At 38.0% G+C, this 16,106-nt stretch overlaps 1 protein-coding gene across 1 annotated transcript; it reads left to right on the top strand.

Annotated features, from left to right (window-relative positions):
- Nucleotides 1–272: 272 nt before the first annotated feature.
- On the top strand, nucleotides 273–13,106 carry LOC139781516 (uncharacterized). The gene is made up of 5 exons (XM_071720361.1): nucleotides 273–370; nucleotides 12,018–12,077; nucleotides 12,198–12,547; nucleotides 12,634–12,824; nucleotides 12,921–13,106. Exons 1-5 carry the CDS (start codon nucleotides 273–275, stop codon nucleotides 13,104–13,106), a joined length of 885 nt encoding a protein of 294 aa, XP_071576462.1.
- Nucleotides 13,107–16,106: the final 3,000 nt, after the last annotated feature.

Here is a 16,106-nt window from a genome sequence, read left to right as displayed (position 1 = left end):
AATTGGATGAAAGTGAAGGAGCTGTTCGCGGAAGGTTTGAAGGTGAAGGCAGAGGTAAGAGAGGTAAGTGTAGTAGGACAAAGAGGGGACTGGTTGACAATATTAGTAAAGCTGGGAGATGAGGATGAGAAGTGGCGGGTGCTGGAGGCAAGGAGAAAGGCAGGGAACAGGGTAAGGGTAAAAATAGATGAGGATAGGTCGTGGGAGGTGAGGGACAGAAAGAGAGAAGGGAGAAAGAAAAAAGATTAGAAAGGAGAATGGAGGAAAGCAGGATGGCAGGAAGGTCTGTGGAGGAGGAGATCACGAGAGAGATGGAGGAGAAGCTCCTGATGGACGCGGACGAGGAGAAGGAGGACAAGAGGAAGGAGCTGTAGGCGAAAGAGAGGAGCCGAGACAGGAAGGAGGGAGGCCAAGGACGTCGAGTCGGAGGAAGCGGTGGAGCACAAAGGGGGGGCGGAGGAAACGGGGAGGGAGGGGAAAATGTTTGCTGTATTAGATGAAATGTAAGGTCGCAAAATGGCCAGGCTAAGGGGGTGAAAGTATTGTAAGAGGTTTGGGTACGTTTCTCACAAAAACGCCTTATAGATTGTGAACCCTACGGGGATATACAATAAAGCTTACATACATAATAACTAAATAGAAATAAAAGAATATCAATAAACGTAGTTTGATAACTACGATGTAGAACGCTAATTCATAAAATAATATTAAGGAGATTCTACAGATAATGGATGTATCTAAAAATTGGAAAAAAAAACTTCATGGACGTATAAATTGAGATGCGAGAAAAGTGCTCAAAAAATATTAGCATCGGTTATCGTGTAAAAATTTGCAAAAATAAATTTTGAAATCACAGTTTTTAACATGAGCTCTTATGAGCTCTGGAATAATAGATTAAATGTACAAAAAATAATAAAGTTTACTCTCAAATCTACCAATAAAGCAAGCAACTCTAATCACCTCTGTCATAGATAATAAAATTTGCAATAATGCATAAGTAATTTATTATTTATTTATCAGCCTTATCACTTGCTGAATGGCTTCTACGTAATTCAAGCATCCCAAAAAGTTGAATAATTAGTCAAAAATCTAAGAATTTTAAAAGCCAATGTTACAGTTACTTGACCGGTTGAAAAAAAAAATATTTTCTCACTTGAAGCCATTATGGGATAAAAGAATTATCTGACAGGCCTTATTTTCTTTGCCGCTTATCTCCTCAAGATATTTCAAAAATCCGTCCAGATCAGCTCGTACGGGTATTGTCTGTAATCTTCGTCCAAATCTTCGTGTACATACATATCCCCATAGAATAAGCGTGCGAGATCAGCCAGCGACGGCATTACACTTTTGAGACACTTTTTAAACACTTTAGGTGCAGATTCTTTAAATTCATTGAATTTCATATATATTATTTACAGTTACATCTCACGGAAGAGAGAACGGCCAAATGGAGTTATTCCAGGCAAAGATTTATTTGTTATTTCAGTTAACATTGATTTTGATTATATTCAGTTACACTTTTATACACTTTTGTGAACTTTCTACACTTTTAGACGGCGTTTAGCCAATTTAACATTATATTCATGATTTTGATACTTTTATCTTATTCCCTGTCGATTTAAGAATTTATTATTATGCAATTATGCGTGCGGTAATATTAAGCCGCGGTATACTTATCTTTTATACTTACCTTTATTACACCGACTTCGGTGATTAGATGAGACGATTCCATAGTGATCCTGGGTACCTGAAAAGAAAGAGGAGAATTAAAAATGGGTAAAATTACTTGTATACTTACCTGGTTTCATAGGATTCGTCTGTTGTGACGTTGAGAGTCACTCGGTGCAAATCGAGTGACTTTTCGTTCGCTTGCGCGAAGTTTGCGTGCAGCGACGTGTTTGGTTCACGCAAGTGCGAAAGCCAATGCACGCCGTTGCACTTTAGTGTAGCATCTCTCAAAAAGGTGCCGAGTCCCAAGAGCGACTCGGTGTGTGAAGTGCAGATGGAATCGTACCATCTACACCCCGAGGTACGAACAGCCAGTACGATGGCTGCGCGCCTAAAATGAGGACTCAGCGCATGCGTGAGTCTAAGGTGGGAAAACTCGACCCGTTCCTCCCGGACAGTCCGTCGCGAACTTTCGAGACGTTAACACGTGCATACCTGTTGCGTCATACAAATCGAAAAAGGCGTTCTTATCCCGTTATCCGCTAGCGTCAGTAGCGTGATTGAAATATTGTTAGAGACAGTGAGTGCGTGATACGGGAAATTCCTATTGCGCTTATATTGATCATTAAGATCCGCATTAACCGAGAAAGCGGCGTTTCGGGAAAAACTCGACGTAATTCCACGCGATCGAGCGAACACGCGCGCTAAGAGAGATTGCTGTACAATCTATTTTAATAAATTATTATTTGTTTATAATAAACAAAAAGCATTAATTCGCGACCCCAGTGAACATCCTATCCGATATTCCGTAAATTACGATTCGCTTAACAAGGGCGTGGCCGACGGCCTTGAACGCGTCCGCGACGTAGAAACGACAGCCATCTTGCTGAGAAGGAAGGACGGGGCAACGCAGTTGAATCAGGTTTCTGTATTTAAGCCTGAAAATACAGTGGCGACCGTAAACGCAACTCAAGTAGTAAGTGGCTATTTTTTAGATTTTTATCATTCCATTCGTTGTTCCGGTCACAACCGCACTCGAGAAACATCGAGAAAAATATTCAATGAGTTTTGGCGACAATTTCATAGAATACAATGCCGAGGTAAGCGATTTCAGTGCGTGATTGAAATCTAACCACTTTTCAATCTCGTGGGTAGCATTCCTACGAACCCCAGCTACTGTGCTGGAGTCATCATCACCGATGATAACTGAAGCGTACACTCCAGCCTCCTCAAATAATTCATTTTTTGTAAAAAGTTCCACTGCCATATCTGACTCCATGCTTTTCGCACTTCCATTATAATTCCGTCTACAGTCTTGATCTGTCTCGGAGTGCCCAAGTTGACACTTTCTACATTGCTTAGTCCGTACCGCATACGAAGCTACCTTACCTGAATCGTAGCCGATAATCATGGAATGACCTAGGAAACAATACTATACTTTTGGAAAGTATTTAGAAAAACATTTTTCCAATCGTTCATGAATATCAGTGGACGGCAAGTTCATTCACTGTTTCGTTTAATAAGAATTATATTTGATATTTTTGTATAACAGAACATGTTTAGCAAAATTCAGAACAATACTCATGCATTAAAATTTTAGTGAAAAATAAAACTACATTTTGCATGCTGGACTACGGATTTAATAATTTATCTTACCTGATAGACTATTATAAGCATGCCCCGTCCCTCGCTTTTGCCAACCACAATCGAATGAAAATTTTAGAAGTGTTTTGCTACCTGTTTTTTCTGGAGTCTCTTTTGCTATGTTGGAGCTGTTTTCTTTATCATCTACATTCCTGCTAATTCAAATCACACACAAATATACGTTTATGAAAGAGTGAGAACTAAAATCAAAATCTAGATTTTAATACTAAAAAGTTATTTTTTAAGTTTTCATGCATTGATATAAAATTAATTAACAATTTTGTAAAAAAGAGAAATTGTGAATTGGTCTATTAGTTATTCTCTAAAGCATTCAAACATAAAAAAGTGTGATTAAAACCAGTACATGCAACAGACATGCGAGTAAAAAAAGTCATGTAAATAAAACCTATGACCCTGCTCACAATCCTCATACCGTATAACATAGAGACCCTCTAATCAGAGACTGGCCATAAGAGCGTGTCGTCCATGTTTCGTTAAAATCCAGCAAGTGAGAAGGATGTACATTCACTATCGCTGTCTTTTTCTCTCTATCTCTTTCTTTATCTCTTTTCTATTCCTTTCTCTTTCTGTTTCTCTGCTTTTGACGAAAAATGTCGGACCAATGAAAAGTGGCCCTCTTATGGCCAGTCTCTGATTAGAGGGTCTCTAGTATAACATAAACTGAGTCCAAAAAAGGTGAGTGATACATGTGCGACACAAGTGATACTCACCTTTTTTGGACTCAGCTCTTCTCTTTTTATTATTCAGCTTCACTTCAAAGAAGGCTCTGTAAAAGAGCTTCAGTCTTGGAAAGATAGGACGTACAGAGGGAATGAAATGTCTAGTCTAGTAAGTGTGTATCGTTGATTGAAAGGATTCGATTAGAAAAAAGATGGGTAACTTTTTAGGTATTCAAGTTTCAAAACCATTATTTATACTCATATAATTACTGTACATTGAGAGCTGGTGTAACATTTAAAGATACAATGTAAAAAGAACTTAAATGTCTATGTACTTACGCATCTATGTAGATAGACTCATTAGTACAAATACTTATAATCATCACTATCACTACGGACACTTAAAAAAATCTCTATTACTTTGATAGTAAAAATCACTATTTCAATCATACAGATATTGAAATTATTGTACACAAAGTTAAAACCATATATCAATAGTGATATAATGGTTGAAATACGGAAGTTGTTACAACTCCAACAAAAAGTATGTATATCGTAGGCATTTAGAAAAATCAGCCCGTTAGCTAAAATCCTAGGAACTTAGCTAAACGCCGGCCAATAGAATAATGAACCGTGAATTAGTGTAATAGCCTAGTAAATTTAGCCTCTTTTTTGATAATATGTATAATGATTTTGTGCTGCATTCCATGCGCACCTTTGTATGAAACAACTGTTCTATTATATTTATATGATTGACATATATTAAATCTCCTTCATTAAGTATCGCTCTCTTCCCCCACCTTAGTATACACCTACAAAGCTCGTACAGTGTTCATTATCACATCATTACGTTGTATTTATTGTTAATTACACAGAACCACAAAAAATTATTTTTGAAAAGCAACTGGGATCAGAGTAGGCGTTTCTTATAGATTTTGGGTCACTGAATCCGAATTCGTAAACCGTTTTGCTCCATCACGTCTAGATTTTTAGATAATCGAGAAAAATAGCGGAAAATCTGTGAAAATTGAAATAAACATTTAAAGAAAAAGCAAAAGTATAACATCAAAGAAAGAGAAAAAGTATAACATCAAAATGCGGTCGCAAAACTGATTTAAATATATTTTGGTAAGTTAAATAAAGTGCAAAAAAGGAGGATGTTAAAAAAGGGACGAATTTCGCCCAAAAAGTTGTAAGTAAAAGAAATAGTGTTTTTTGTAGATCTTGATCTCCTGAATACGATAAAGCTAATAAAAAGTTCGTGGTGCTTGGGGAACACCTTGAAAATTGAGCATAAACGTGGTGTATTTACAGAAATTCGGATGATATACGCTATATTATAAAATGTACTGGTGAAAGATTTGTTGGGGAGAGAAAAGGGGGAAGAAAGAGTGTTGTGTGTGTGTGTGCGCCTGCGTGCGCGCGCGCGCGCGGGGGCGGGTGTGCGCGTGTGTGCGCGGGTGCGTGTGTGTGTGTGTGTATGTGCGCGGGTGCGTGCGTGTGTGTGTGCGTGTGTGCGTGCGCGGGTGCGGGTGCGGGTGTGCGCGTGTGTGCGCGGGTGCGGGTGTATGTGTGCGCGTGTGTGTGCGTGTGTGCGTGCGCGGGTGCGGGTGCGTGTGCGTGTGTGTGTATGTGCGCGGGTGCGGGTGCGGGTGTATGTGTGCGCGTGTGTGTGCGCGGGTGCGTGTGTGTGTGCGTGTGTGCGTGCGTGCGTGTGTGTGTGCGTGTGTGCGGGTGCGGGTGCGGGTGCGGGTGCGGGTGCGGGTGCGGGTGCGGGTGCGGGTGCGGGTGCGGGTGCGGGTGCGGGTGCGGGTGCGGGTGCGGGTGCGGGTGCGGGTGCGGGTGCGGGTGCGGGTGCGGGTGAGGGTAAGGGTACGGGTGTGTGCGCGCGTGCGCGTGTGTGCGAGTGTGCACACACCCGCACACACGCGTACACACACGCGCACACCCGCACACACCCGTACCCGCACACGCACCCGCACTTGCGCACGCACACATGCACACACACACGCACACAAAACACTCTTTCTTCCCCCTTTTCCCTCTCTCCAACAAATCTTTCACCAGTACATTTTATGATATAGCATATATCTCATCCAAATTTCTGTAAATACACCACGTTTATGCTCAATTTTCAAGGTGTTCCCCAAGCACCACGAACTTTTTATTAGCTTTATCGTATTCAGGAGATCAAGATCTACAAAAAACACTATTTCTTTTACTTACACCTTTTTGGGCGAAATTTGTCTCTTTTTTAACATCCTCCTTTTTTGCACTTTATTTAACTTACTAAAATATATTTAAATTAGTTCTGCGACCGCATTTTGATGTTATACTTTTTCTCTTTCTTTGATGTTATACTTTTGCTCTTTCTTTAAATGTTTATTTCAATTTTCACAGATTTTCCGCTATTTTTCTCGATTATCTAAAAATCTAGACGTGATGGAGCAAAACGATTTACGAATTCGGATTCAGTGACCCAAAATCTATAAGAAACACCTACTCTGATCCCAGTTGCTTTTCAAAAAAAATTTTTTGTGGTCCTGTGTTATTAATTACCTCGTTGTGTTGTTTTGTAAATTTTGTTTCTCAAGAGCTTGTTCCAAGTCTTCTTCTGATACAAGCGAATTTAAAATTTCATCGGGTAACGATGTATTCCTTAAGCCACTTTTTATTGGCCCTAGCACAGCTTCGTAGGGTGTTCTGTTTATTACTCGATGTCGCGATGTATTCTTTTGCCACTGGACTTCGTAGCATCCACGACTCCAATTTTTGGAATTATTATCAATCATCCATGTTCTTAGAATATTCTCAACATCTGCATTTGATCTTTCAACACTGCCTTGGCTTTGAGGGTGTCGTGGACGCCCATGGACGATCTTGCAGTGTGGCCACAGAGATACAAGTTCTTGAATAACGGAAGCTACAAATTCTCGACCATTATCGCTCTGTAAAATACTCGGAGCTCCCCACATGAAAAAGATTTTAGAGAGTTCTTCTGCCACGTTAATAGCGTGCTTAGATTTCAAAGGTCGTAGATGCAAAAACTTGGTAGCGTGATCTTGATAATTTAGTAGCCAGTTATATTCGCCATTACGACACGATTGAAAGTCTATCAAATCTACCTGACCACGTACATTGAAACCGTCTGTTATTATTGGTTTTACAACAACGCCGGTTTTGGGAGCTACTCTTTTTCTATTACACGTTTGGCAACAGGAAACAAATATTTCACACGCTGATTTGGTAATTCGCCATTTTTCTTTGATATAATAAAGCATTTTATCTCTACCTCCGTAGCCAGTTTGGATGTGAGCTTCCATCAGTTTCTCATAATAATTCTCAAGTGCCACCATATAAATCACTGGTTCGCTTGCGTTTTGTCTTTTTACAATTACTCGCGTTTCAGACCCAATTTTCGCAAGTTCATACGTCTTAGCATAGTGATAATGAGTGAGTCTTTTTTGAATTTAAATTTTCAAGCTCTTCTAACATTTTAATCACACGAAGCATGTGTTCACTTTTCCATACTGTGCGATTACTACCTGGACGATTTGTATAAAAGTCCGTTAATTTTGCATTAAACTCTTCACAGTTTACTGGCGTGTAACTTGCCATGGTTGCGACTGCTACGAAACTAACAACTTGCACTCAATATTTCTGATTCCTAGTTAAATGTTTTGCCAAAAAGAAGTGTAATAAATCCAAGACATTCAGTGGACAGTGATCTAAAAGCTAGATACATTTTTGTTATATAAAAAGGCAGGATAGACAAAGGAAGAAGACAATGGTTAATATGGATAATGCGCAAACAATAAAAATAAATAAATAGATAAATAATAAATTAATAAGTGAATTAAATGAAATTGATTTAGTATGCTTACATGTTCGCATATCGTCAATGATGAAATAAAATAATAATTGGTAGTCATGCAAAAAGAATGAGAAGCGAGCTCCTTCTGCCACTTGAATTCAAATTGAACTGATCTATAGAGTCGATATTAAAAACAATGACATGTAAGTCATAACAAATATTAAAAGTATAATTACATATAGGTATAGCCGTTATGACTTTGTCATATATTAAGATTAAATTCTCCGTATCTTTTTAAATGTTTTGTTTGCATTCGCAATGTTATCCAATGATCATTTTTCTAACTGCCCAAAGCGTGTCAGGCCGTTAGGCTAACAGCCGGATTTTAGCCTGAGAGGCTGAATTTACTACACTTCCATTATTCTATTGGCCGGCGTTTAGCTAAGTTCCTAGGATTTTAGCTAACGGACTGATTTTTCTAAATGCCTACAACATGTATATCGAGTAGGTATTTACCTATATATACATTTGTGTAAATAAGGGCATACTATTATAACTAATCTGATTCCCTCTATCACTATCTTAATCATACGAGTAAAATTATCACATAACGCAGAACTTTTACAGAAGTAACTAGAAAAATTTTACAATCGATATTGAATTATTTTTATACCTACATAAGCTTATGTCTGTAAAACTTGTACTATTATTTTTGTTTCATAAAAGTTACAAATACAGATTCAATTTGATAATATGCTCGATAATTATAAACTTCTGCTAAAGTACTCACTTATCATCTTCTTGTAAAGCACTCAAGGTCAACTATATTATAGGAGTAATCCCTCTAGAACAAAATCATACTTCGGAATATATTAAAGATGAATTACTTTCTGTGCTTCAAAATTTTAAAATTAATCAATCTGATATCACAGCCGTGGTTACTGATAGCGCTTCCAACATGGTTAACGCAATAAACGACATCTTTGGTGCTAGAAAACATATTCCGTGCATGGCACATATTCTAGCACATGTAGTTCCTGATAGTCTAGAAAAGTCATATCCTATCGAAGATATTATAAAGAAAGTAAAAAGTATTGTTACTTTAGTTAGAAGAAGTGTAGTAGCCACCGATGAATTAGTACGTTTACAAAAGCGTGACGGAAAAACAGACGGTACGATTTTAAAGTTTAAGCAAGATGTTCCAACTCGTTGGAACTCAACATTCTACATGATAGAACAGTTTTTACAATTAAGAGTGTATATTTATCCAGTAATATTAAAATGTCCCACATCTCCCGAAATGATAACTCACGAGGAATTTGATATATTGCAAGATATTGTAAAAATCTTGCAGCCAGTTGAATTAGTAACAAAAGAAATAGGTGGTGACTTATATCCGACATGTAGTATTATGATCCTTATAATACGGTGTCGGTATAATACGGTAATCGTAAAACAATTAACGATTACATTCCTATAACTAATAACGGTGCAAGCTTGAAACAGAACATTTTGCTCGAAATTAAAAAAAGATTTAAAAAAATACATTTTCAACGACCCATGCATGTCTCGTCAGCAATTAGTTACATTAACACTTTAATGCAAAGAATTGCAGATGATAATACAAACCTGGTTAATAATACGTCAACAATATCATTTGATGTTGAAAATAAAGAAAACATATGGAATTTGCACGATAATTTAGTAGCATCATCTAATACACCTCGTGACGAGCCTGATGGAATAAATGTTGAATTACGACAATACTTAAATCAGTCTGTAATTTCAAGACATGACGATCCATTAAAGTATTGGCAAATCTTAAAAAATGCGTATCCTACACTGTTTAAAATAGCAAAACAATATTTGGCAGTGGTTGCAACGTCAGTTCCTTCCGAGCGCATGTTCTCTAAAGCTGGTCTTATTAAGACTGATATAAGAAATCGGCTAAGCTTAACTAGACTAAATATTTTACTTTCCCTTCAATCTTTAGATTGCGAATATTGGAAGCTTACGTAAATAAAAATTAATATTTTGCTTTTTGCGTTCACTTGTCTCCAAATATGGGTAGTCTATTTCTTTATTGTAATTTATTTTGCCTTATATTTTCTAAGTTCTTTGCAATGCAATATTGTAATTTATTTTGCTCTATATTTTCTAAATTCTTTGCAGTGCAATATTGGAATTTACTATGCTATTTATTTTCTATGTTTATTGCAGTGCAATATTGGAATTAATTTTTCCTTATTTTCTATGTTCTTCGCAGTGCAATACTGTAATGTATTTTGCCTTATCTTCTGTTTTATATATAAGGAAATAAATTGTATTACTAATTATAATACCCTCTCTTATTATTAATTTTCGATAATGCTTGAATTACCCTTTTGTATATAAAATATTTATATTTTTATTTACTACACTTCTATATTATATCTCTATAAAAGATATTATTCCTTTTCTAAAAAATATCTAACTTTTCTTCTGGGGAAATTTGATATATCTTGCCGCGCCCAAGCGTTTCCTATGTGCCGAAGCTATTTGTGTACAGACAGGTAATATTATTTAATGTAAAAAATGTTAGTTCATTAAATAATTTATTATATTATTATTCATAACACTTGATAAAATAGTTTATAAAAAAACAAAAATTAATCAATTATTTTCGTTTTTTTTTAAACATATCGATTATACAAAACGATATTTTTGGTAATCGATTAATCGAAAGCCGATGCTTTTTTGGCCGATGCCCATCCCTTAACGGCCATCAGGAGCCCTATTCTCGAATCGTTTTCATGAAACTCGCATGCGAAATTCAATGCTTTTCAATAGAAAGTTGCATACGAAAATCATTAGGATAGGCTCGAGAATACGGTCCCAGATTTGATCGCTGTTTGCATGGTGTAAATAGACAGGTAAAGCATTGCGCATAATGGCGGCAGGTTTGGCGGTTGAACCAATCAGGAGGCGACCCGTTTTGTAGGCGCTCACTTTAAAGTGAAATTCGATTATAAGAAATAAAAATGCGTGAATCATGTAAAATTTTAAATATATATTTAATGAAATATAATAAAACCTTAAATAAATTAATTAATTAATGACAATTAAACCTACGTAACCCAACTAAGGCAGGAAAAACGGAATAAATGAATAAACTAATAAACGATTAACCCTTAAGCTGCATACGGCGTCCGACCCAAAGTGATATCTGCTCGTAACTGTAAAACTTGCAAGCCTGTCAGAAGATATTAAATAAACAATGTTTATCAAAATTACTATAAAATCGTCAATTGCAATGTAAACAGATGTTTCATGAATTTTTTTAGATTTTTAAAAATACTTTTAGGTAGGGAAAAATAGCGTTGAACGTGACAGACCCACGTATGCACTTAGAAGGTACCGAAAAAACCTATGCACTTTAAGGGTTAAACCTACCTGACCAAATCAGGACAGAAGAAAGGAGTTTAATACATAAATAAACTATAATGACAATTAAATTTGCGTAACCAAATCAGGAATTTTAATCAAATATTATCCTACCTTGTTTAAGTTAGGTAGGTTTAATTGTTTATCAGTTTATATTTATGGTTGGATTACGTACACATATTGTGGTTACGCACACACGATTTTTTCCGCACAACAGACGCACGCGACGGGTAACGGACATAAAGGCTCGTCTACACGACAAGGCGTAAAAGCGCGGCGCAAGGGCGCAGGCACAAACTCAAGCGTAGGCGCAAGATGTCTGCGCCATGCTCGTCTACACAGGAACACGCGACGCAGGCGCGAAGCACGCGCCGCAAGCCCAAGACGCGTAGAAACATTTAAACGTGCAGTCGTGATACAAGCAGGTGGTGAATAATTGCTGTGACTTTTTACATCTGCTAGCAGTGCTGTTGTGTAAACATAAATTCAGTTAATATGGAACCTGATGAGGAAAGATTTTTTATTCTCATCGCGTGCGTGGGAGTATATATTGTGCTTTATCATCATCAACTTCTGCTACACAATATTCAGAAATATCGTGGACGTGGCAGGGGGCATAGGAGATGGTGGATTCGACCAGTAAATCGACAAAGAGAACAACAAAGATTCTACCACAACCTTATATCAGAAACCCAGTTGGCAGACCATGAAGAATTTTTTGCTAACCTTCGAATGTGGCCGGAGCAATTTGAATTTCTACATAACATCGTATGTCCATTGCTTGAAAGGCAGACAACTGTGATGAGAGAGCCTCTACCATCGAAATTGAGGCTAGGAATGACATTGATGTGAGTATAGCTTATCAAAAATTATCTTTATAGTCATTGTTTGTAACATCGTATATACGAAATTATTTTATTGTTGTGCTTTCATATGTATGTTTAAATATTGCGTAATTTTCTTTTTAGGTTTCTTGCTCAAGGTGAAACAGTCCAAAGCTTGTATAATAAGTTCCGTGTTGGTAAAAGCATAGTACATCGGATCATTGAAGAGACGTGCAAGGCAATATGGGAGAAGCTGCAGCCTATTTACCTGTCTCAGCTGACCAAGAACGATTTTGAAAGAATTGCTGCACAATTTTTTGATCTGTGGCAACTTTCTAATTGTATGGGTGCTATTGACGGCAGGCATATGCGCATTAAAGCACCACCTATGTCAGGCAGTGAATTCTACAATTATAAGGGATTTTTCAGTGTTGTTCTTTTGGCAGCAGTAGATGCCCATTACAAATTTATTTGGGTGGATATTGGACAGTATGGTAAGTGTGCTTACTACTATTGGCACTACTTAAAATGTCAAATTTAAAGGATCTGGTTGCAATTATATCTGTGCATTATGTTTTAGGCTCCATAAGTGATGGTAGAGTTTGGTCAAACTCTGACTTTGGACAAGCTTTGGATCATGGCGAAGTTGACCTACCATTGGACAAACCTCTTCCTGGAACTGACATCTCCTTTCTACACTTCTTTGTGGGTGATGAAGCGTTTCCCCTAAAGAAGTACCTCATGCGTCCCTTTCCTGGAAGGATGCACCAGGTGCTGCCAGATGAGCAGAGAATTTTTAATTACCGTTTATCTCGAGCACGGCGTGTATCAGAAAATGCTTTTGGCATACTGACAATGCGGTGGCAGGCTTTGAAATCACCTCTAGTGTGTTCTGTGGAAAAAGCCGAAGACATTATCAAAGCCTTGGTGTGTCTGCACAATATGTTAATGGACAATAAAGATGATGGTTACGTAAATCCTGTACAACTGGAGTTGGAACTACAAGATGGCAACATTCAAGGCAGGAGCTTGGACAACTGCTCAAGTAACTGAAAATTACTTTCAAAGACTTGGCAGAGTAGGAGCCAATAGGGCAGCTTCAATAGTAAATGGTATGAGAGAACATCTTGTTAAATACTTAGCCTCAGACATAGGCACTGCTCAGGCACCCTGGCAATTTGAGCGGGCATTTCGAGGTACTCGTTTGAATTTACCGCAGTAAATTCAAGGTCTTGGTAACTCCTTTACTATTGAAGCTGCCCTATTGATAAAAATCTAAAGATCTCCTCGCTTGAATGAATTGGAGCGGGTTTTCCAGTTTTTACAACCTTGCATTGTCGTGATATCTCGTACATACGTTGTTCAGTCCGTACTTTCAGACCTTTGCGGGGAGTAGGATGCATTAAAAAGTGCTTGCGAGCAGCAACGAGTAAACAGATGGTTATTTATAAGCTGTGCGTCAACTAGTAAGGTGAAGCGAATAACGGGGAAAACCGCGAGACTGCGCCGCGCATTCAAAACTCTGTCTGATTTCTGTAGAAAATGTTAATAAAGGAGACAAGAAAAAAAATTAAAATTTCTTAAATTATAATTTTAATTGTGTTTTTATTTATTTTAAATTACTGTATTAGAACATATTGATAACATTTTACCTTTATTTTGCTTCTGTTTTTCCTTTATAAAAATGTATACTTATTATTTTATTCAATAAATGTTTAGTTTAATCCGCTCAACTTAAATAATACATTGTTAAAAATACATTCAATCGATGTGTAGAAGGAAAGATTTGGTAAAATAAAAGTGTTGCTCTGCTTCACAAAACGAGATATAAATATATATCTTTATTTTTAACAAAATGTAAAGTGTTTACACTTCTTAATATATTTAAACTTAGAACTAAGTCTTCAATTAACATAAGTAAAGGAACATACTTTGGTATTTATCACAGTTGATAAAATTAGAGAACCCAGTCTTTCTTTTGTTAAACAAGTTAAAATAAACAGAAATCCTCAATTAACATAAAAGTAAACATTTTAGTACTGATATCAAATAAAATATTACTATGGAACGACTAAACCAAAAAAATTAAATTTACACACATTTTAACCTTAACTCAGCGATTTCAAATTAAATTTAGTACTTGGCTATCACAGCTGCATTGAACCAACGCTTATACATTTAGTTATCAACACGAGTTTCAGATTCATAGTCCCCTGAATGTTTTTTAGTGTATTTTTTCACAACTGCCACCATATCCATGACACATGACAGCCGTTCTTCCTCAGGTACTCTGTTAAGTGCAACGGCTACAAAACCTAACATTGCTTCTATATCTGATGACATATTAGGGCCACCAGGATGGGGTGCTGGCTGTACTGGCTGTAATGGTCCAAACCTTTCAAGGGCTGCACCCAGAGATGCAGCCAGAAATGAAACATCTTTTAATGACTGAGAAAGTACGTCATTTGTTTTCTCAGAATCCCGCTTCCTCTTCTTCACAGGATCTTTTGGAGGCACTGTCTTGGCCGGTTGAATAGAGGCCGCCACGGTTTTCAGAATTGCTACTGAGGCGGTACCTTCTGATGCTTTCTGAATTGCACATTCCTTTCCTTCTGTTTCATTGGATATGTTGGTTCCACTTGTATTAGTTATATCTGAGTCCAAACCTATACAACAATAAATAACCACCTTTAATGAAATTTCATTATGTTGAATCAAAAGTAATATTTAGTTGAAAAAAATTTTTGAAAGACTTACTAGATGAAGGAGATGAGGACAAGCAAATGAGGTCTGAATTCCATATAGGCGAAAGTGTAGATTGTTTGCCTAAGGAACAAAGAAAATGCAAAGAGGAGAATTTAGCTGATTTACAGATAATACAGCCGATATTTTAAACAAGCTGAAAACAGGGGATTATTGCCTACCTTGAACAGCAGGTGACTGAGATCGAACAGCTAAGAACTCGGGTCGAACAGCAGGTGTCGGAGATCGAACAGCTGAGAACTCTGCTCGAACAGCAGGTGACTGAGATCGAACAGCTAAGAACTCAGGTCGAACAGCAGGCCGTTGAAAATTTGAAGTTGTTCTGTGAAAAGTCATATCACCCTTTAACTTCTGATTAGGTTGTGACCGGACGGAGGTTCGTAATAACCACAACTCGTATGGATAATCATGAATAACGGTCGCCACTCGATTTTAATCTATACCCATCGAAAAAGATAAGAATGAAATTGACTGACCCTTTCGCTGGACTCCGCTAATTCCCCTCCTTTTCTTCTATTTCAGGTGCCCCTCTCGGACTGTGGATCGTCGCTGGACCTCGCAACTGTGGACCGTTTTCGGGACTGCAGCTGTGCACCGCTGGATTCTCGCCCCTCTGGACCCTCGCTGGACCGCCTCTGGATCTCTCGTCACAATTTCGGAACGCCGACAGGTAAGTATTAAGCAACAGGTAAGTCTCGTATGCGTATGGATCAATTCGCAGGAAATCTTCAATAATTGTCACACGATTGATAGTAGGTAAAATTATTATTTATTCTACCCTTTCTTTTACAGGTACAACTATTGTTCCCGAACTCGGATTTGCCGCTCGTGATTGTGTATCTCGATGCGTGTATCGTGAGTATAAAGTGATTGATGTTTGAATCGTCGGTCGAAAATGTGTCTGTAATACGTTTCGCAAATTATATGTATAATATCGCGTTGTTAATAAACGTATAAGCGGTGTAACGCGCCGCACGCGGGTACGCCCCCGGTTGTTTCAGAGTGTGTCGCAACGATCGACCGCACTGTACGAGAACTCCCGGGCGACTCCTCGAACGAACGGCCTGACTGCCTCTGGCGGCCTCAGCGTCGCATCCCCACTCTGGACGCTGTCACGCGTCGACGTCGTGTTCGCGCACACTCGGGCGCGTGATCGTTGTTGCCTTGCCGCTCTTTGCACTGCCTGGCTCGAACAATGCCCATTGTTCTTCGCTGAATAGCGCGCTTTCACTTGTCCTTGTGTCTCTTCGACAATAACATGTTTTCGCTCGCTCGTCGTATTTACAGCTC

The sequence above is a fragment of the Temnothorax nylanderi genome, unplaced genomic scaffold, assembly GCF_030848795.1.
Source record: "Temnothorax nylanderi isolate EJ_2023f unplaced genomic scaffold, tnyl_v1.0 TNYL_tig0343_pilon, whole genome shotgun sequence".
NCBI lineage: Eukaryota > Metazoa > Arthropoda > Insecta > Hymenoptera > Formicidae > Temnothorax > Temnothorax nylanderi.
Note: the sequence above shows the minus strand (reverse complement) of the source record. Positions and strands in the feature narration are given on the sequence as shown.

Coding starts and splice junctions, on each gene's coding strand:
- LOC139781516 (XM_071720361.1), top strand. CDS start 273: ATGGCAGGAAGGTCTGTGGAGGAGGAGATCACGAGAGAGATGGAGGAG. Junction 371..12,017: donor GAGGACAAGAGGAAGGAGCT/GTAGGCGAAAGA, acceptor ATTGCTTGAAAG/GCAGACAACTGTGATGAGAG. Junction 12,078..12,197: donor AGGCTAGGAATGACATTGAT/GTGAGTATAGCT, acceptor TTTTCTTTTTAG/GTTTCTTGCTCAAGGTGAAA.